This window comes from Apteryx mantelli, chromosome 22 (genome assembly GCF_036417845.1).
Source record: "Apteryx mantelli isolate bAptMan1 chromosome 22, bAptMan1.hap1, whole genome shotgun sequence".
Lineage (NCBI taxonomy): Eukaryota > Metazoa > Chordata > Aves > Apterygiformes > Apterygidae > Apteryx > Apteryx mantelli.
The window spans coordinates 7,580,369-7,603,357 of record NC_089999.1 but is presented as its reverse complement, the minus strand read 5'-3'; the positions used below and the strand labels follow the sequence as shown (position 1 = coordinate 7,603,357).

The window sequence follows — 22,989 nt, the reverse complement described above, 5'->3', positions numbered from 1 at the left end:
CCAATTTATCATTGTCTGGACAACATGAGCTCCTTGGCAGCACAGGAACACCCTGCCATCTCCCTGCTCCTCAGGAAGGCTGCGGGGCACACCAAAGCACATGCAGCAGAAAATGCAAGCAACACAGGACTTCAGTCTCTGAGAGGAAAATTAAAAATGAGCGGGGGAATAAGACCTACTGCAAACCTGGCAGGTCTTATAGCAAGTAGGCTCTCCACCAGCTTAACTGCAGATTTTTGCAAACAGCACACAGAGCTAGGGACAAAGCAGCAGTGCACTTTCAAGCAAGACCCTATTTATTACTTAGGTCATACTACAGGAAGACAAGAAATATTGAAAGAACTATGTGCGACTGAAGTAACTGGGAAACAGTAGATTTCACAAATAAAACAATCAGCATTTATTGTTGTATTACAAAACACTTCATATTTTGGCAATATTTTACAGTTCATCCTTTTCCTTCTTGGGGCCTGTTGAAGAGGTATGTGGGGAAAAAAGAAGAGAAGATAATGTTGAAATCAAAGATTAATTTTCAATGTCTTTCTTAAAAAAAAATCCTCCCAGATTGCCCCAAATCCCTCCCACCGAAATAAAAACCTAATTTCACTCAATTCCACTATCCAAAGAGGCCATGGGTGAAGCGGCAGGCAAAACTCTGGCAATTTCACTATCGAACGCATCAAGAAGACAAACAAAACATTCACAGTGGTCTTCAGTATGGTCTGTTGCGTTGATCATTTCTGAAATCATTTCTGAAAGGGAATGAAAAAGTTATAGGGAATCCTCGAAGCAAACTAAATAATAGCCCTTTCAATCAAACATCTCGACACCTACTTCTGTGTATTCTTCTCTTTTTAAATAGCTTTATCCAACAATGCTCACAGAACACACTCACACGGCAAATTGATTCATCTTCTCCAGAAACTCCTATCTGTAATTCATGCTTTCACAGCACAGTTGTGCGCACACAAACAACACTGTTATCCCACAGTCTGTATCACTCCCACAATCTCTATTCGACACAACCAGGCAAGGAAAAAGAAACTGCTTACCTTCCTCCCATTTTACCACCATAGCCACCTCCCCGATCTCCGCCTCTGCCACCACGCCCTCGATAGCCTCTTTCTCCTCCATAGCCACCTCTCCCACGAAAATCTAGAGAGGAAAATGTAAAATCAGTACATCAGCTGGGCTTGTCAAAACGCTGCAGATGTCTTTAACACTTCACACTTTTTTTTTTTTTTTTTTTTTTTAAACACACCTCCTGACGGACGTGAATCTTCTGGTCTGGGCTCACCACATTGGTTGCAGGAATTCCTGCGGGCAAAGTTCATATTACCGCAGGCCCTAGAAAAGACAAGAGGATTCACCAGACTTAGTTGCTAAGAAACTCAAAGAGCACACATGAAACACCACTGCCCAATTAAAATGACACTTACGGGTTAGGACAAACCCAATCACCATTTTTGGGTTCCCCACTTCTACCCTGGAAGCCCCCACCTCTTCCATATCCACCTCGTGAACCTGTAGACAGAATTATAATCAGAATAAAGGAGGGGAAGTGTCTATGACCTATACATGAGAAACATTTATTAAGGACTGTCACTGGCTTCAGAACCCATGTGACAGAGAGACTTTCCAGGTGGAAGAAAGAGTAAGCAATTAAGGTAATCAAATCCCTACTAGGCAAGTCTTTGAAGCATAGGGACTCTGGAAGAAGCTGCTAGTGACAAGGACAAACAATTGTACTGCTGCAAAATTCATCATTCAAGGATTACTTTTTTAATGCTGGATTTACTGTTGGCTACAAGGTAGCTGGAAGATGTGGGCAAACAACAACAGATGTTTCAGCTGCCACCAAATCTCTACAGGATTCTATGTCCTGAAGTTAATGCATCTGGACAGCTGAAATACGCATGGGCATAAAAGCAGATTTAGAATTTAGGCACACGGGGAAAAATATGAAGCAAGAATAGCACATGGTAGCCAGAGAAGCTTGCACCATCAAATATTTTCTATAAATTCTTTTTCAGCAATAAAAGGGAACTTGATCAGCTTGAATTGCCAATGGACAAATATAAATCCACTATGTGCATTAATAACATTCTGTAAAGATTTAATAATGTATAACATCAATCACATATGGCCAGAGTTAGTCACAAAACAAAAAACCTTTAAAAACACCCTGTCTGGATTAATGTCAGGATGCATCTGACACAAATGCAGAGGCAACATAGTTCCTGCATTGTGCATCAAAAAAATCAGGAACTTTCACACCAAGTGAAGTTCTTGAAAGAATCTTTTTATCATCCTCCAAAACTGCCTAACTTTAAGAACTAAGATTTGTTGACAGTCACCGTACAAAGCATGCTTCTTGTAAACTCCTGTACGATGGTAATTTATATCTAGTGGACTACTGATAAAGCTCTATCATGCAGAGTCAGGGAGTTTAATTTCTATTTAATTAAGAGACTCAGACATCCAACTGCTGCTCTAAGTTAGCAAGAGTTGGATAATTTACCTCACTTAATACCATCTGGAAACATCAGAGTATCTCAAGACTTTGCTGTAAAAAGCACACATTCACTGGGATTCACACCTGCATATGTGGAAACTTGTACAGCCTCAGAGTCACTGTTTTACTATCTCTTTATAAGCAATGATGAGACTCAAACTGGAGGGTCCAGATCATAAGAAAAGCATAAAGTCTATGTTGTGCGAAAGAGCAGATTACAGATTTCAGTTTTACTTAAGTTGGTTCTATCCCTATTACTCCCTTTCATGCCAGAATCCCAAAGGTCCATACACTTTTACAAATCACTACTACAAGATCATCTTGTTTTTTACAAACCAGTAGTAGTTAAAAAAAATATTTAACTACACAAAAAGAAGGACTCTACAGATTTTAGTCCCACCTCGACGTCCACCACCTCCACCTCCTCTCATGAATTCAGGCCTTCTAGTTGCGAAAGAAACTTTGATAACATTGCCATTGAATTCCTTTCCTGTGGAAAGACAGAAAGTGAGAGAGAGATGACTATCACTCCCAACAACATAGTGGCAAGTTCAAAAGAACAAGTGATTTGCACACACGAATTCAACACAAAGTCTCTTAAGACACAGAGATTCTGGAGTAAATCTCTTATTTTTGAAAGCACTGGCCCAAATGTGAGATGGCAACCACTAAGGTACTTACTAGCTTTTCCATAAACCAAAACATGTTTCTTTTGATTAAAATGCAATCTACAAGTTGCAATTTATTAGAGATATGGTATGAATATGTAATACAATTTTGCCATGCTCATGGACAGGTAGTTTGAATGTGTCAGAACTCTGCTTCTCCCTCCTCTAAGTCAAGCAACAAGACTTTTGTTCAAGTCAACAGCCAGTACAAAAACAAAATATTCCCAAATAAGGGAAAGACATGAACTTTTTAAATATAAAGTCTCAATGCTTCAGCAATGCAAGATTTGTCACAGAACAAACAGGACTGCATTGGTATCTAATACAGCTGTATTTGCCTTACTCTCCTAAATCAAAATCAATTTGCATTTCATTAGCAAAATATAAGCCATCAAATTGTGTGCTATGTCAGATTTTTTGTTCATTATTATTTCACCCCAAAAGCAGAGTATGAACTTTTGTTGTTGCCCAAGATTACTAAATTTCTCTGGACACACAAGGTCACTGGAGTAGGCACTTATTTTTTAAAGTTTATTATTACAATAGAGTATCACTGTGTTCCCTGCATCAGTCCTGAAGGGTTTTAGTTTATTTCTGTAATCTTCTCTCTTTCTCCACTAAATCTACAAATAAAAAAAATTGTCCTTCACTGGGTATATACAAAGCATTTGGCATAAGATGGCCCTAACCCTTGCTGAAATCTAAAGATGTTACCACAACACTAATAATATCAATACTAACATTGTAGGAAATCCTTCCTGCTGCTAACGCAGATTATAGTTCTATTGGACTGAAAAAGAAGTTACACTATCTTGAATGAGATGAACACCAACTCTCACACTTCATGCAAGGACGACCGAGGCACAGCAGCCAACCCTGTCTCATTATATATACGTTTGTGTTCTTAACGACTAACTCTTCCACCAAAAGAGAGAAAGCCAGCACACACAAAGTGCCATGAAATAGAGGTCTTCCTAAAAAAAGAATACAGAAAGGAGCATGCAGCCCCAACGAGGTTATTGAGCTGCTTCCTCCACTGCATGTTAGATCCATGAGTAGTGAAAAGAACAGGTAATCTCACCGTCAAACCAGTCAATGGCTGCTTTAGCAGAAGGAGGATCATCAAAAGATACTGTTGCTTCTCCCTTTGGTTTGCCAGTATCCTTATCAGTATAAAGGTTTATCATAGGTTTGCCAGTCTTTTTGTTGGTCTGAAAAGAAAGGTTATTTCCTCAATATATATTCTCGGCATAGGAGGAATACTGGGAAAGCCGGTTCATGGCACAAAATTGTAACAGGTAAATATCATTAGAAAGATCCTCTTTAAGTTAGACTGCAGAAATAGATGCTTTTAGTTGAAGGATACTGCCTGGCTGTCCTCCATGAAATAACGATGGGCCCAATTTGTACAAAAATTGAGGTCAAGTGCAGGAAGTCCTAATTTAGAATTGCAGAAACAGAAGAAACAGCCATAGGAACACAGAGGCTTACTTGCTGAAGTATCAGGATGGTAAAACAGGTGGGGGATTAATGTTAAGGATTATAAAGACTAAAGAACTGGAAGAGACACAAAGCAATCTAAATATCACTAGTAAGCTGGCACCACCAGCAGCTTCTTTCAAATGAGCTGTCATCTGGGAATCCAGATAAAAATATTTTCTACAACTTTTGGGGAGTCAGAGCAAGCATCTGCCTTGAATGATACCAGTACATTTCCAATACACCAGCTCCACAAGTTCTCTTCCTTCGTACCAACGATTTCTCATTTTGCATACCTTTATAATACCTATTTGTTTGAAGTAGTCTGCCACTTGATCTGTTGAAACATCCTCTCCCAGTCCTTGCACAAAGATGGTGTTGTTATCAGAGTTGTCAGACTCTGTATCTATTAAAAAATAAACTACGTTTAGTACACATCTTTGTGGTAAAAACAAAAGCAGTATTTTAAGCTCAGGTCCCTGCTGGCCAGTAGCAGACCCTTAAATCCCTAAGGAATCTTGTGTGAAACAAAAGACAAGCAGGGAGCATAATCCTGAAGTTCACATCATTAACTTCAGCAACACATGCATAGCACTTTCAGATGCTGCAGTACATCAGAGATGGAATACATTCAACAGCTGACCAGCAGTCTGCTGCACGCTCAGCTTGTCCTTGTAAACAGGACATGCAAACCCACCCGAAATATACATTTTAAATAATGTACGTTTAGCAGAAATATTATGGAAGTGAAAGTAGTTGCTTGGCTCAAGTTGACCTGAAGTTCATCAGACAAATTCTTACCCGCTGCATGAAAAAATGTCCAAAAATTCACATGCACTTTAATAAAAAAAAAAAATTCTTTTAAGGAAGATGAGTTTTAACTAAATTATTTTTGAGCTATGGAAATTGCAGCCATGTCCACCTTTCTAGACTTACATTTTAAAAGCAGTGACATAAGAGCTATGATCCCCCCACAGCCACTACTTGTTTTCTTACCAGCATCTGATTTCTGTCCATAATCCCTTTGACCTATGAAATGGGTTAAAAAAAAAAAAAAAGAAAAAGACTATTTTTAGCAAAAACATTTTCAAGTGTTTTTTTTAAGACAAGAAAGTATTTAAACTATGTATGCAATGCATCTAAGATCTAAGACATTAACCACAGATTTAGAGAATATTTAAATTAAAATGTTCAATAGAAGACGTCTGTAGGACATTAACACGTTCTTATGTTCTTTAACTTGCAGTGTGTGGCAGTTGCCACACTGATGTTATGCTGGTGTTATCTTGCAAATGCTGGTTGTCAGATCACCAAGCAGTTTACCACAATTTTTTTTCCTCTAGTACCTTTCTAAGCAGTATTTGTAATAACGACAACAACAACAAAAAATCCGATGAATGTCACTGTCTCCACAAATTCTTTCATGCAATTTGACAAAGTAGAAATCCAGTTTATGGCTAAAAGTTTGGCTATTAAAACTCACGAACACACCAGCCTCACCAAAATTTTATAATGCTTCTAACTAGATAGTAACAAGATATTGGTGGCTTTTAGATTTATAAAGAATTTCCACTGAAACATTTTTGGATACTCGGCACTTACCACCATAATTTTTGAAGCCACCACGGTCACCACCACTGCAGAGGAAAAATTGAAGAAATGATTTCTTCCTTAAGTCTCTATGTGCTGAGCCCAAGGCTCAATCTACAGTTAACTGATCACAACTTGAGAGTTACTGTCTAGCAGCTAAAGCACCATCTCTACGTTCTCCTCACTAATTATTCGTGTTCAAAGATTAAATTACAAGAAAGTGAGTAATCTCACAGGGTGCTGCACTGGAGAAGGAGAGTCCTAAAGAGTCATTTAAGCTAACACATACACATGTCTTTTTTTCCAATACTTCCTCCCATCCCATAAGCCAAAATGGCTGCTATTATGAACCGGGCTTTAAAACAGAAACGTTCTTTTCATGAAGGTTAATGGGCTTTAATTGTAGATGTAATTGCTACTTTGGAGTAATTACTACTTTAGTACTTTCCTAGAAATAAAAAAAGCTAAAGTTAATTAATCTCCATTGTTATGCATTTAAATATGGGGAAAAATTAGCAACATCGGCCATTCTCTGAGAAAGGGTCTGTGGGGACCTACTGTACTATTAGCACTTGACATTACAGAGAAGGTGTGTGTATGTGAGCTTCAAAAGCAGAGGCCGTGAAGGTTTAATTCATTCATTCTGAAACCTGTGGCACAAAATGTAGACCAAGTTAAGAGATTACACACATCAATTTTCAAAAATTAGGAGGGGACCTGAAACAGGATGTTACGCCTCCAATTCCTATGAGCATGAAAATAAACTCTCACTCTATTAAATGTAAATGTTTGTACCAGTAGGATTTTTCACAACAGCATTTTCAATTGCATCCATGTTATGAATACAATATAATCAATATTCAAAGCCTTCAGAAAAATACAATTACTGGATATTTTAGAAAGTCAATAATCATGTCTTAGAAAGACTGTCTTGTACTGCCTTGTACAACTGCCTGCTTGCCCTTCCCCGCATGGAGAATGCAACTGCCACCTGAAAATCAGGCAAGTTTACCCATCCCCAGTCACAGCAGCTTTCACACTAGGTGGCTCAGATAAACCCAGTGTAGGCTAAATCCTCAGCTAGAGGGCTATCTCCAAACTCCAGGAATTCTGAATTGGAACGAATGAGACAGTATGAGCAGCCACTGCAGCAATGTGCTTTACAATGAGGAGTCACTCCGAGTTTTAATCCAGAATATCTGCCAGCACATCAGAACCCAAACGTGGGACAAATGCACCCCAGCAAAAGGCAATGAAAAAAATTAGGGAGTAATTTCTTTGGAACACTGTATATCTGTTTCCTGTTACAGCAAATGCAGTTACGAATGGAAGGTACAGCTTACTTAACATTGGTGAGACAAAAAAATGTCCAAAATGAGGGACAAAAGAGAAATAAGGTTTCAAGAGATATTATCAAAACTGGATTTAGAGAGTCATTTTCCCTGCATGGTCACTGATAGTCTTTCACGACAAATGTAATACTCCTTATATATACTGTCACAGAATATCACCTTTACTGGGCCTCTTCTTCAAATATTTTTTGCTGCATATTTTAAATTGCTATTCCATAGAAAACATCTGAATATTAAATGACTGAGTTGTGTACTCATATGCAATTACATTCTGCTCATTAAAGGGGTAAAATTAATGAATTTTGCATGCTATATTAGAGCTGGTCTTTATTCAAGGCTGGCTGTTTTCAAAGACTGATGATAAAACCATAACGGTGATCATAAAATAAGAAATTTTACTGTAAGTATCTTTCTGCCGCCTCCAATTCACTTCAGTTAAAGAAAACTTCATTATGACACAACGATTACCAGTAGGAAGCCTGCTTCTCTGGAATATTAACTCAGAAATAACAGATACTACAACAGTGAATACATCAATCATGCAAACATTATCCAAGTTTTCAAACCCTGGATTATGGTCCCAGCTCATCAGGACAGCATTATCCAGCACATTTACATTTTCTGATTTGAAAGTACACAGCAGCAGAGACTTAAATTAAAAAAAAAAAAGAAAAGAAAGAAAAAGAAACACAACAACCTAAAACATACAGAAAATAGTTTATGACCAACACAACCAGGATGAAGAATGTATAGAAAGTGCAGATTTTGATAGGATGCTAGGGTAAAATGTGTGCACAATGATTCTGAGATCTGATGGAGTTGGATATATATCATCTACAGGAAGTCATGGGCCAATGCCTAATTTCTAAATTTGTGCACTTTGGATGGCATATGCTAGTACAATCAACACTTTCTAATTACTCTCTCTAGAACAAGTTTTTGCCCAAAGATGCTTCAGGATGTGATCCACTGCTTAGTTTCACATGACAAACCTAACTAAAACCTGCATCAATTCTATGATAGACGAACATCTTTGCCCATTTTTAGGTCCCCTTTCACAGGCAATTTATAAAGTTAGTGTTAAACTCCTAAGAATGTGGGGCAAAGCTACCTAAGATCTCCAGAAGCTTAAACAGAGAGGTAGTAGTAAATAAGAAAAGAGGATAAGCTCACCTCTGCAGTATGTATGGAAGGTGTATAAAAACTGTAGTGCTCAAAGCAGAAGCAGATGATTATTTGTACTTACTCTCATTGAGCTTATTAGTTTTATCTCTTGGCACCTTTCCACAAATTTAGTTTTAGACTTTTAACAAAGCAAGAGAGATGTGTGGCTATGCTGCACCAAGCAAATTCAAACTCGGAAATTGGTTCCAAGCAGCTGTTTCCACAGTCTCCGATTTACCCCACACTGAGACCCCAAATGTGAGCCTCAATCACAGCAACCGAATTACCTCCCACACGACTGTGACAGAGCACGTGAAATATGTAATTGCACAGTGTTTCACAGTCTGTTGCTCTTTCAGTCTTGCACATAGACCAAATAGATGGGTCACCAGATGGAGTTTTGTGTTTTAACATCCTTTGAAACAATCATGAACAGGTAGTTAAAATTCAGCAACGCCACCACCAAAGATAATAAAATAGAAGTGACTGAACTGCAAGCAGACAGAATGTGTATGTGGCACGATTCTTAGTGATAAAATTTAACTGCCATGAAAAAATGTCATTGGATGTTCTTTCTTCCTGCACTTTGTCACCCATTTAACTCCATTCGCTCTCCAGCAGGTGATGTTTCATCTGAACATTGCTTACTTCAGCTGGAATAACTTTCTAAATTAAAGGCACAGTTACTTGGAGAGTTCAATACTACAGATACAAAAGTATAGTTAAAAAAAAAAAAGAGCAGATACTGGCAGAATAGCACTAAGAATCCAGGAACCAAATTTTAGCCTCCAACATGCATCTATGTCTCATCAAGTGTGTAGGAGTTACATGTAAGAATGTATTTTTGTGAACAAGAAAGGAGTGCTTAGTGCACCAACAAAATCACTGCCAGATGGCTTCTTCTGCTGCCTATATTTTTATTGCCTCTGTTCGTGTTTTTCCAAAGTCTATACAAGATTAAACTCAAGCCTATACATTACTAGTTGAATATTAATTGTGAACACAAACCACATGGCTGTAAAAAACATTTTCACTATGCTACAGTTTCTTGATACCACAATAGGCTAATTCCCACTCAGAACAACTAAAGTAGTAATTAAGATGCAGTAAGTAATTTTTTGCTTAAGTCTGTACCAGAAAAACCTATGGTGGGTAAAGCTGGGATTTCAATGACAAATCCTAACCCAATGGCAAATCCTTTGTTAAACTGCATCTAAGTAGTTTTACCAAAACAGAATGGATGAGCAATTCAAAGGCAAAACTTCTCCCGTTTAGTCCACACGTTCTCACAGAAGGGCAATGGCATTGGTACGGCTACTCCACTGGCTGAATGGCTTTCCCGAGATGAAAGAAAATGACCCTACTTTGTATTCCTACTGTACTTCTCACTTAGATGCTTAGCCAAAAAAATTCAGTCCCACCACCACAATGAGTAGTTAAATCCTTATTTTTCCAATAAGGAGTCTAACAAAAAAGTGACTTATTCTGCACAAGAACTTGCAAGAAGAACCAAGAGTAAAACTCTGAACTCTCAAAACCCGAAGGTACCTGCTTTCTATCTGTAAGACCTCAAAGATTAGCCTTTCCTATTATGGGTTTATAACAAAAAATGATTTTGGTTCTTGGACAAAATTGGATTTGCGAGACTATAAATTATTAAAGCTTCAAAAGGAAAAGGTGGAAAAACATTCTGCTGTTGTTTAAAGTCACAAAAGATATAGTTCAAGCCCATTAAAAAATCTGAAGAATAATTTTGAAAACCTGAAGTTACTGAGACTAAAAAGTGAACATCTGACACTTTAGAAAATCATTTTCTGTCTTAATAATTTCAGCTAAGGTATCTGAACAGTAATTTCTCAAAAGATATTTTCTTCCCACAGTGCTGCATGACTTTGCACACGCACAGAAGAAAAATGAGTGTTGCATGCGTTCACTACAGTACATATTCAAGTCATTCTAGTTTTCAAAATAACAATTCACACCTTAACATTATCAACTATGTTTTAAAATATTTTTACAAATAGTCATAGAAATTAAAACTCTCGAAATTTAAAAACGCTAATTTGGTTTTGCCCTAAAGATTCCAGGATAATTTACTGTACCTCCAGAGCGCTATGAAATGACTTGCCTGCAGAGTAAGTTTATACAGGCCACCACAAGCAGCAACAATCGTGGTAGAAAACTGAGGCTGTAGCCAAAGTCACTGTATCTCTAGCACAGGACAGCAACGAGCCAGCCCTGACGCTTGGAAAGGATGCGCTGCCCAGCGCTACAGAACAGACCAGGCGACGCAGCTGTAAGAACATCAACGACTGGGTAACATTCTTACCGCTGGACAACGAGCTGCCACAAGTTCTCCCTACTTTTAAACGTCAAGCAAAACATTTTTGTTAAAAGCTAACACAAAAGATACTCACGAGCTATGATCTCAAATTAACTACTAATTTTTTGGTAATGTTAAGGAACAAGAAATGGAGCAATCCAAAACCAAGCACTGTATATTTGAGAAGTCTGTGTTTAAAATCAGCTTTTGAGTTGTCAGAACTCACCTACACATTACTTCCTAATCACCATAAAAACTGAAGCCAACATTGTTACAGCAGTACAAATAGCTGTGTAGACAAGCTTTTTAGACTGATATTTCCTGATGGCAATGGAAGTTTCATAATTTAATGTTAATATTAAAATGTGACTGAAGCAAAAAAATGAAAATGATAACTAGTTACTAGAGGTAGACCTGACATTCCAACACAAGCTGCTTTTACGAAAAAACAAACAAAAGATACCCCAAAGAAAAAAAAAATGTCCCCTGAAACGCCACATTTTCACAGTACTAAACATGATTTCTTACCTTACTGAAGTTATTTTCCCTTGATCATACAGTTTGTTATTTAACTTAACCTTCTACACTTGTCTAATAAGCACAGGACTTTGGGAAAATACATAATTCAGAAACAGAATCCTCAATCATAATTACACAGGAAGACTGAAGAAACATTTATGGCATGGTAGTTTCAGAAAAAAACTCACTGTAAAAAGCACTAAAGACTGTATCACTTAACAGAAGCAGACAGACTTCATAATAAATGTCTCTAATGCCTTCCCTCTTTGATGTATTCACCCCATTTATCTATCCACCTTCAGTCTTTTCCTTCTTTTGGATTTCAAGTGCACAGGGTACTACCATCTGCATGAACGTGGTAAAAATTTTTTCTTACATCTTGGAAAGACAGGGCAAGAGACTTTATTTTCACAGACATTTATCTTACTTTTTCTGCAAAGACAGAAGTTTGTTTCAGAGTGATAAAGTCTACCAGCAGTATGTTTTTTGAAGCTCACATTCATTCCTCTTATTAGAAATGGTTCAGCTATAAATGTTTTTTTTTTAATCCAGATTTCCTCATAGCAATATGGAAAGCCCTTGCTGACACAGAAAAGATACAATTAAAAAAAACTGTTCAGTTTTAACTGAAAAAGGATTTGGCAATTACTTAGCTACTTAAGTTTATATTATATAAAACCCAACTCACTGTAAAGGACCACAGCAAAACACTATTAATAGCCTTTTGGTAATTGTGCTACCACGTCTAATTAGAAGAAATAGGGTCCACCTATGTCATCAAAACAGCAAGCTATGAGTACAGTTTGGGACCATCTGGGGAGCAGGCAAACTTTAAATATGGTTTAAAAATAGAAATATTTTCTTTCTCATTTCAAACATACTGATCACACTGTGGACTGTGCCAAAGTAATATTAAAAAAGAACCTACACAAAGCATATTTCATTAAAAATATCTATTTATAGACATACAGCATTTGTACTTCAAAAGTAGCCAAGTCTTAACACACTGTTGGTTTGTTTCATTTAAACTTGATCAGCTGAAACAAACGGCATTGTGTATTTCCGGTTCTTCATCAGGAATTCTAGCAATAACCTAGAACAGTGCAGTGTATTAAAGGATGAGTGATGCTGACACTCTCTGAAGTGCTGAAGCGCTCACTGGTAGCTTCAATGTTCTTACTTTGCATTAATGAGCACTCTGTATATCCCTAATTGTTACCCAGAGGTACATAAAACATAGCCAATTGTAGTAGTTTATTTTTATAAGAAATAATAATGTAATTTGGCCTATTCAAACAGAATTTAAAGCAAAAGGTCTCAATCCCTCAGACCTAAGCATGTGCAGAAAATCATCTGCAAGCAGAAAATTAAACATGTGCATAAATCTTAACAGAACAGGGCCTAAGGCAGTGGTAGAATGGGTAACAGTAATGTAAGGATTTAAAACCTACCTAAAACAAATGGGTTTAGACTGACAGCTAAACCAACAATAAAAACTGCATTTAAAAGGAATTTTAAACTACAGAAAAAAAGTAAAGAACAAGTAATGTTAATACAGCAAATCAAGAGTTTAACTTTATGATAAAAAAAGGAATTCTTTAGGAAGCAGAAAGATAATTAGCCAACCTTGGCATAATTATTGTTATCATACTCAAAATACTTCCCTGCCAAAAGGTTAGCTACCTTAGCTATGCATTTTATTAAGCTTTCTCAACCCCTGGTTGGGGTTTTTGTCATTAGAAACAAATTTTTAGAGGTTTTACAATATTTTATTTCAAGGGATGGACTCTTAACATTTTTTGTATTACAACTCACATAAGTAAAATGCAGCTATATGTCATAATAATCAAGTGCTTTGGCCTCAATCTATCTGAATGTAAAAGCTTTTCCTGAGTAAAATCCATTTCTATGCAGTGCAGGAGTTTAATTTTAGAAAACAACTACCTTCCATTTTCCGAACTCTAAATCTAAACCACATTAGGAAAAGGCATATAATAAACACAAATTAAAAATAGCTAAATAATATGATACAAAGGAAAAAACTGCAGGCACTGGAATGAGATCACTTACCTATATCCAGACATATGACCTCTTCCATCCATGTCATATCCCCCTCTACCTCCTCCCTGTGACCCGCCATATCCTCTATTATCTTCTCCATACCTACTCTTTTCACGACGATCATCTGGAAAAAAAAAAAAAATGCAAAATTCGATGTTGCTTAAGTTTGCCATTTAAATCTGGAAGCCATCAATTTTTAAGCATCTCCTTTACATTATCTACTCCAGAAAGTAACAGGGCAAAGTTTGGCTTTGCTCCCTTGGTTTCCAGGGCCACGATGTATCTCAGAATGCAAGTACTTTCACAGTTTCATTACACTGCATTTTCCAAATATTAAACCCATACTGTCCAAAATACAGTTTTCATTCTACTCCGATACAGCCTTCTCAGTTTGTATTGACAAAAAAGATCACTGAAGATAGAACAAGGATACAGAGCGTGGGCCCTGCCACTTTTATAAAGTGGATGAGGAAAAGGGGTAGATCTTAGAAACTTCCCATTTCCTTCTATCTTAGGATTCACCTATATGGTAAAGCTGGAACATGAAGTGCAAAACTTCTTCACAGTTGAGCAAGACATGCCACCTTCATGCAGAAAGAAGGTCCAAAATAGCTTAGAAGAAAATTCCATCCAGAAACTGCAGAACTCCAGTGATGTCAGTTCTGCAAAGCTGCCTCCCACAAATGCCACCACAACAATTCTGGGGCTCTGACTGCTTTTCAACTCTGCATAATGTTTTGAAAATCTCAACAAACAAAACATTCCCCCAAATCATAAACATGGAAAAAGAGCTTTATCTATTCATTAAATAATCTGTTCAGGGGAGGAAGCACGACTTTTTCATGGTGTAAAACATCATCTGTTTCTGCTCAGTTTTACTAGCCAATACTGAATACACCCTGTGAGCTTTACCTTGGCTGTTGTGGCTATAGCCTCCCTTCTGAGACTGGTAGGATGGCTGAGAATGGCCGTATGAGCTTTGGTGCTGGTTATAGCCTGACTTTTGGTCATATGAGCTCTGGTGGCCATAGCCCGACTGCTGGTCATACGAGCCCTGGTGGCCATAGCCTGACTGCTGGTCATATGAGCTTGACTGCTGGTCATAAGAGTCTTGGTTTTGTCCATAGCTTGACTGCTGGTCATAAGAGCTTTGGTGCTGACCATAGTTTGACTTTTGTTCATAAGAAGAGCCTCTTCCACTTAAAATAAACAGAATTTGTATTAATAGCTAAATGTTCACAGAACAGAGAGCAAAATAACGGTTGAAAACACATGACATTAGGAGGAACTGTGACTAGGAAATTTTACCAAACTTTACTGGCTTATCTATATAAAAATACTATATGTATCATCTCTGCTAGGATATATCTGGCTCCTGATAAAAGCAAGGCAGCAAACTGTATGTTACCATCTCTTCCAAAACATCCTCAATTTCAACTGCACATGTAACTTAACAGCAGCACTCCTCTTTACACATCCCACTACAATGCTTGCTTCTCCCCTCTCCCCGGTAGTGTGACAGTGACTGTTGCTTAGCCTGTAACCTGCTAAACTCCAAATCCTTTTCTACAGAACTGCAAGGAAGACACCTGCTGCTCATGTGGTATCGTGCAGTTGATAATTCCAGCCTCCAAAAAACCTTTGCATTCACTGAATTGCCATCTATTTTTTCCAGACATTTTACCATTTTGCCAAGATCGTTTCTAACTCTAATGATATCTGCTATATATTTGCAGTTCTTTCCACTTTGGTGCCATCTGCATATACTATCACACCAACTTTCATCAGAAACATTGACAATATCAAATCAGGGATACTCCAACTCAATGCATCTCTACATTCTGAGAGGGAGTCACCACTTACTCTTCTCTGACTACAGTTACCCCATCAATTTTATACCAGCCACGAAGAAATTTCATCTAGACTATACTTCCCTAGGCTGTTTACTAATTCAGCATGCAAAGTGGAAACAAAACTATTTTGAAAATTTAGATATATGAGAACTGTTGTTCCTCTAGGCTCCAGTTGGGCTACCCTTTCACAGAAGGAAATTAGATAGATTTAAGGAACAAATCACATCCAGGAAACAGTGGCCATTATTCATCCCCTTATTTTCTGCATAGGTGCTCAGTTGCAGTTTAACTGTATTATTTTTTCAAGAATTGAAATTAATCACTGGCCTCTGACACCTTTTCTTCTCCTCGTCCTCCCTTCCCCCATCCCTTTTTCAGAAGATTAGACATTCCATTGGCCATTCTCCAGCCTCTGGCAATCTTACTTGTTCCCCAAAAAGTCTCAGAAAAGGAATTCTAAGAGCCTAAGGAAAGCTTTAGCCAGCTCTTCAAAGCACTCTAGGATGAAGTCCATCTGAAAATAACCTGTTCATTTAAATACCATCTAATCTGCTCTCTCCCAATTCTAACCTGGGTCTTACCTTTAACATAACCAATCCCAGTGACAAAGAGATTGCTAAGATTTTTGTTTGTATCTTCACTTCAAAAAAGGTCAGCTCCATTATGGCCTTTTCAAAATCACTGATGACAGGAACCATCACTGAGAGCATCCACTATTTGCTGTTTTTTCTTCCTCCCCTCAGGATGTGAAAGATACTATTTTGTGACCATCCCCTTCAAAGTTGCTACCATTTTCAATTTCTCACTTTCTCTTTACTTGTTATAACTGTGCATAGGAAAGTCTTCCTGCAATTTCTTTAAAAAGAACTTGCTGGAGAATCTACGCCCTATTGCACTGTTTTCCACTGCCTGTCTAGGTAGTTAAAATATTACACTACTTCCCAGTCCTGTACTTTGTACAACCCTAATAAATGTTCAAAAAACAAAGCAAAACAAAACAAAGCTTAACCATGAATCTGCCTTGTTTAGGGATACAAAACAGACACTCAGAATGCTAGTTCCTGCTGTTGACAGGTCAGGATATTACTTGTTTATATTAATATGTTTTGCAATAACAACAGTACAAGCAGAAACCAAGTAAAGGTTTGCTGAAGTCCTGCTAAAGTTTTATTAGCTTTCAAAACAGAGCAAGAATATTTGGACCTTGGACACAAGAATGAGGTAAGTACCTGACAGTTTATTTTAAACAGGTCACATGATCCTCATTAAGAAGTAACCTTGGAGTACATACATGTAAAAGTTTATAAATGAGAAAATAAATGTCCTCTAGCATCAAGTACCCTTATAAGGCATTAAGGGAAGTCTGGCTGTATTTTCCAAGATACTTTCAAAGTTGTATCATGAATCTACCTGAGACTGATTTAAGTACCACATCATGCAACGAAAGTAAGATATATTTAAGATGGTGTAGAGTACCTAACCAATGACTGTAGTATACATATGTACATTTAAGTTACTGATGCAGAGATAAAACTGTGGGGTTTTGAGAATCCTATTTAGTTGGGAAAAAAAGATAACTTTCTCAAATGATATTTCTGAATCCTTTCTCTTCTTTCGACCAAGAAAAGGCATTCTAAGTCATATAGAAAGTCTGCAAATCTAAGAACAGCTAAGAATCTCCTCGCTTAAAGTATATATGAAGTTAATAAAGAGTATTAGAAGTTTATATACCTTATCGCTTTATTGTCAAAGGTCACAATTTTTCCTATTGTAATTTCAGGCAACTGTTTAAAAGAATATTATCTAATTAAAGAATGGATATCTACTTGAGTTGTCTTAATCAAAATACTACATAGCAAGTTCTTTCTTCATTGTAGTCATTATCCAAAGACTTTCTAAAGTTTCTCTTCCAATACATTCCTGACTTCAAAACAGCTGCACCCATTCTTCTCATATAAAGAAGTATTCTTCCCCTCCCTCCTGTTCTTTCAGACATTAAAGAGCTCTCAGAGTGGGAGTTCTGGGTAGTTGGGGACTTCTTTTTAAAGCAAATATACCAGGAAACTTATTACAGTTGTAGTTAAGAATGTACAATTGCTAGACAGTATTTTAAATAGCTATCGTTAACTCAGCTTACTTACCCTCTAGATGATCCTTTCTGTTGCCCCTGACTGCCATAAGACTGCTGGTTGTATGAACTCTGATTTTGATTTTCATAACCGGATTCATCATCATATCCCTCAGAATCTTGTCCATAACCTAGAAATTGAACAAGAAATTTTTTTAGTAAATATTCACCTTTTAATTACTGCCAATAAATGTAACAAGCTAGCCAAACCTGTTTGATTTTGTCCATAGTTCCCATGATAGCTTCCATAATTCTGTCCATAAGAGGAATTGTCTCCACTTTGCCCATAACTAGAATATCCCTGTAATTTAAAGAACATACTCAAATAAGGATAAGTTCCACTGCAGATAATGACAGTTTTCCTTCTCTAGACCTGGAATGACACCACTTCAAACTCCAAACAGCTGAAAATGGACTTCTTCCCAGCGCAGACATAGTCACCCAGGAACAAGCTTTTACTCAGGAGCAGCTGCTTCAAAAGATACAATGGTTTTTTCAACTTACCTGTGTTTGTCCATAACTTTGACCGCCCTGACTCCCATATGAGGAATAGCTGTAAGAGAAATATGCATTTAGTAAGCTGTTGCAGTGTACTTCATGTGAATTAGAAAAAAAAAGTATTTTTGCTGTTATTTTGTCTCTTTTCATTCCAATATAGCTGTTTAATCTGAGTATGGCGTTTGGAGGCATATTAGAAATATCTCAATAAATTAATGGTTACCATAGTCGACTGACAAAAGCCATTAGAGAAAGGCTTAACTTAAGCTCTGTTTCAAGTGCATATTTAAAATGTGTGAAAGTTGGGGCTTACTGTAAGTTGCCAGAATTCATCAAGATCAAAGAAAACTCTATCATAGGAATCCAAGGCATTTTAAGTTTTTCAGTATATTCTTACAGAAGTTCATTTTATTTTAATCAATTACTGTTAAAACAGTACTTGTTGGACTACTCAACAGTAACATCATCATCAAAAACTGCGCTGGCTTTAGATTGTACTTAGTTGTTATTCTGCTACTTTAATAGTTCACAAACTTACAGAAGAACCATGTACTGAAACTGATATCATACTCAGATATAAACTCAAATTATGTACTGTTATATGCATATAACCTTACGACTTTCATTAACACATTATTATTAATGATTTTCAGACTTCCATAAAAACATATTTAGTTAAAGCTACAGTTTTGCTCTACTGATGAAAGCAAAAAAACCTCCAAACGTGCAGCTATTCTATAATTTATAATTTCACAATTCTGAACAGTTATCAGAGTTTTCTTCTTTAAAAAAAAATCCCTCTGATCTATGTAAAAAGAGAAATTTACATCTATTTCACCATCAACTTGACACTTGTACAACCTTTGACTAAAACCTCAGCCAATAACTTAAGGCAGTCATACGGAACATACTTCTCTATATTCATGACACTTTCCGCAAATCATTTTTCAAAAGTTCTTACTATAAAAGATGGTGTTCTGATTTCAATCTGCCTACTTTCTTCCCTTCAGAAATATTCACTCTTTCCTGTTTCGTAAAACTTCCTAAGGGCTCACAGCAGCAAGGTTTCTGCACCTATAACTCCAAAAATGTATCATCACCATTTCAGGCCCAAAGACTCAAATATCATGCTAGGAATCCTAAATCGCCTTTTATCTTGCACTTTTAATTGCCAACAACAACAAAACGCCCACACATACCTCTGCTGGCCTCCAGACTGACTGTAACTTCCAGAATCTAGAAAAAGAAGTAAGTCAATTAACATTTTATTCCTCTGCTTACTGTAAGTGAAAGAAACTGGGGGTGGGGTGGGGGGGTCAATACATTGTATAATGGATTTACTTTCCCTGTAGAACCAGGCAACTTCCTCTTTGCTAACAGACAAGGAAATACTAAGAATGGGAGAACAGGAGCTCAGAAGCACAAGTCGGGTGGGGGACAACTTTTAATCTTTTTTCTTCTAGTATCTGAATTCTACTTTCACGGTGTCTCTTCAAATACCAGGGACTGCACAACCCCCTCTAATGACTATTGAATACAGTACCATCATCAATGAGCAGAACGCAGCAGCTTAATTAATCAGGCAAAGCTAAGTAGGTCAGTACTAACTGAACCCCTTTTCAGGATGCAATGAGAGACTCTGCCTAGCAAAAGGGTATAGACACAGAGAGAATTTGGTGATATAAAATCAGGGATGGAGGAACCATGACATTTCCCATATTCTATCATCTTGTAAAACCAGAAACACTACCAGTAGCTCAAACCATGCAACAATGTTTTGAAAATTCATTTACACACAAGTTGTCCAAACAGAAATTATGACTATTATTCCCAATTAATGTAGATATCACTTATCACAGAAGCTGATTCTTGAAAGACAAGCACACTGGAAGAATGTGGATTTCAAAATAGCAACTCAAGGAAAAAAAAAATCACTGAAATTAAATTTGACTTGTATTTAACATGGCACATCTAATTTGTAAAAGGTATTGGCATTAGGAAAACCACACCTTTTGACATTCCCATCTCCTGGTCAAAAACCAAACACTCTTCTTTCTCTACCAGCTTCACTAGTACTGTCATTCAGGATAACAGCCTTGCAATTTTTCCTTTCTTTTCAAACCCTTCAAGCATTTGTACAGATACTGCAATACCACAGTCTAAAAATCTGCCAAGAACAACTCTTTGTTTTCCTCCCCGATTGCAGTCTTTCCCCCGCTCTTTGCATAAATCTAACCCCTACCCCTAGAACTGACTAAAAAGCCGAAACTTGTAGTGTATGATAAATGTCATGAACTATAAATAAACAGACTACAACCCTTTTCCAATCAAAACAGTTATCACATCGCTCAAAGCCTGTTCATTATACATCCTTCATTCTGCTTATAATTCCAATCCTTCCGGTACTTACACACACATTTAAACATGTGCATATGTATTTTCCAAGATCAAGATCTCACCTATGCTATTCATACATGAAGCAGTGTTTTTAACTTTTCTGAAGTATCTCTTCAAGACAATAAAAAGTATCAAGTTTCACATTCTATAAGACAAACGTTTACCAACACCTAAGGTCCGAAGAAAGGTTTTATTAATTTCACATGTCCTACAAAAAGGTTTCATTCAGATGTGAAATACTCTTTTCCTTTTGCACTGCTACACAAATATTTCATTGCAGTACTACTACATAATGAAAAGCAAGAGAAAAAAAAACTTTAAAAAATGCAACTCAAATGTTCATTGATTTTAGCAAGGTAAAGGTCAACTTTTTAACACTATTTCAATTTTAATGATCATAAAGATTACTGTTAAATAGGTAACAAACATTTTAAAATGATTGTTTCACTCTGAAATTTATATCCCATTAATGTTGTTAGTTAAAGCAAAGAATACTAATGGTGTTTCAGAAAGAATTCTTGAATAAGGATGTAATTAGCTATAATTTAAAGGACTACATTTGATTCTTTAGCTTCTCATTTACAAACTTCTATCAAAACACAAAATTTTGGAAAAAGTTTGAAAGCAACCAGATAAGGAGCATGTGAAATATAAATACATGGAATCACAGGAATTTCCTCTATTTATACATTTTTCTACATGCTGAGTATCCTTTCTTGGACTGCTCAAGTCTACAAACTTCTGATAGGATTTATTTTGGTGGGCTCAAAATGGACAAGAGTCTGCAAGTGCTTCTGGAACAACAGATAGTTTATTCTGGAAATTCCTGGATATGCGGTCATTTTTTCTGAACCTGAAAAAAGTTCTTGGAAAAAATTCCTGCAAAAGGAAGCAAGTGGGGCATTGCAGACTAGTCATTTTGCACAGCTCTGGAACTATAGTTCTCTTAAGATAGAAAAATCTGTTGTGTATGCTTGAAAACCGAAGTTCTTATATAAGCTAGCAGTATTTCTTCTATACTATTCTTAACAGAAAAAGAATCTCATGATTGAGCATCACCACAGAGAAAAAACAGAGGACACATTCTCAGGTGCCTGACTGATAAATACTTGAGATTTGGAAAAAAAGTGTTTTTAGTTTACTGCCAAAATGTACTCATTTGGTAGTAGATGTCATGGTTCGAAATAATTTTACAGTCCTTTTAGAAATGTTCTCTTCTGATTGCGAAGAACTGTTCTTTGCCTTAAAGTAGCCCTTTAACATACCTTTTTTTTTTTACTATTGTTTGTATAGTCTCTGTTATTTATATACCATGAGCTGAGAGAACACTAAAATAGCTCAATCCTAACAAACCACAGCTTGCTTCACAAAGCACCTACAGCCCTGGAATTTCCGCTCCCATTCAGGGCCACGCTACCTATCCCTGGCTTCGCACGGGCACCACTGCTCCTGGGACTGAAACACTCTCACCTCGGAGGAGATGAAAGAAAGGCATTACGATGCGCTCGTGGAAGCCCCGCGGAAAGCTGAGCTCCATAAAGCCAGCAAACACATTGCCTCCACACTCAACCAAAGGCCTCCACTGAGAAAAGAAGCATTTGTAGCTGCATCGCAGGGGGTGAGGCTGTCCATCTCGCCACGCCGGGGAGCTCCGAGGGGCTCCGCAGCCGAAAGATGACCACGCAGCTGCTGCATCAGACGTGGGGAGGCCAGCGCAGGCCCCCACGCTGGGGGAGGCAGGGGCCTGGGCCACGCTGGGGGGGCACAGACCAGGCTTGGTGGGTGGGGGAGGGCTCGGACCACACTGGCGCAGGGGGGTGCTCACACCATGCTTGTTGGGGGGCACATCACAAGCTGGGGGGGGGGAGGGGGCACAGCCCACGCAGCACCTGGGCAGGAGAGGGGACTGAAGGAGGGCCACGCCCCTTTATGACACCGAGGGGGCGTGGCCGGCCTGCCCCAGCACCCCGGGGAGAAGGGGCGTGGCCGGGGCGGCCCGGCAGAGAAGGGCGGGGCCCCGCGGGGAGAGGGCGTGGCGCCGGCGCGCCATCGGAGGGGGCGTGGCTCCCCTCCCCCGTCCCCGCCGGCGGGACAGCACGAGACCAGGCGGCGACGCGGGGGAGGGGAAGAGGGGCCGCGCCCCCCCCACCCCCCTAACATGGCCGCGGCCGGGTTCTTTTCCACCTGCGCCACACGGCGCCCGCCTGCGCGCGCGCGCGCGCGCCCACCACCCCCCGCCCGCGCTCCGCGGCGGCGGGAGGCAGAGCCGCTGCCACCTCAGGCCCTGGGGGCCGGAAGCACCTACCCGAAGCCATAGCGGCGGCCTCCGCTGCCGGGCACCGGGCTGAAGGGGCAGGACCAAGCGCCGCGCCGGCCGCGCGCACACTGAGGCACCCGCAGCTCGCGCGGACTGCGGGGCCGGGCAGCCAATCCGCGAGCGCG

The 22,989-nt window shown here is 38.5% G+C and overlaps 1 protein-coding gene across 1 annotated transcript; it reads right to left on the bottom strand.

The window, feature by feature from the left end:
* Positions 1-376: 376 nt before the first annotated feature.
* TAF15 (TATA-box binding protein associated factor 15) lies at positions 377-22,989 on the bottom strand. The gene is made up of 16 exons (XM_067309884.1): positions 22,853-22,989; positions 19,350-19,386; positions 18,157-18,205; positions 17,863-17,953; positions 17,666-17,783; positions 14,584-14,870; positions 13,681-13,795; positions 6,265-6,299; positions 5,659-5,691; positions 4,959-5,068; positions 4,265-4,394; positions 2,916-3,005; positions 1,440-1,524; positions 1,262-1,347; positions 1,053-1,155; positions 377-752 (listed from the first exon to the last, which is right to left on the bottom strand). The coding sequence occupies exons 1-16, from the start codon at positions 22,860-22,862 to the stop codon at positions 713-715; spliced, it is 1,419 nt and encodes a 472-aa protein (XP_067165985.1). The 5' UTR covers positions 22,863-22,989; the 3' UTR covers positions 377-712.

Bases quoted from the DNA above. Each gene is read 5' to 3' on its own strand.
- TAF15 (XM_067309884.1), bottom strand. The intron at 13,796-14,583 runs GTAAAGCTCACA...TTTTTTTTCCAG, and splicing joins CTATAGCCACAACAGCCAAG to ATGATCGTCGTGAAAAGAGT. The intron at 4,395-4,958 runs GTATGCAAAATG...CTTTCTTTTCAG, and splicing joins AACAAATAGGTATTATAAAG to ACCAACAAAAAGACTGGCAA.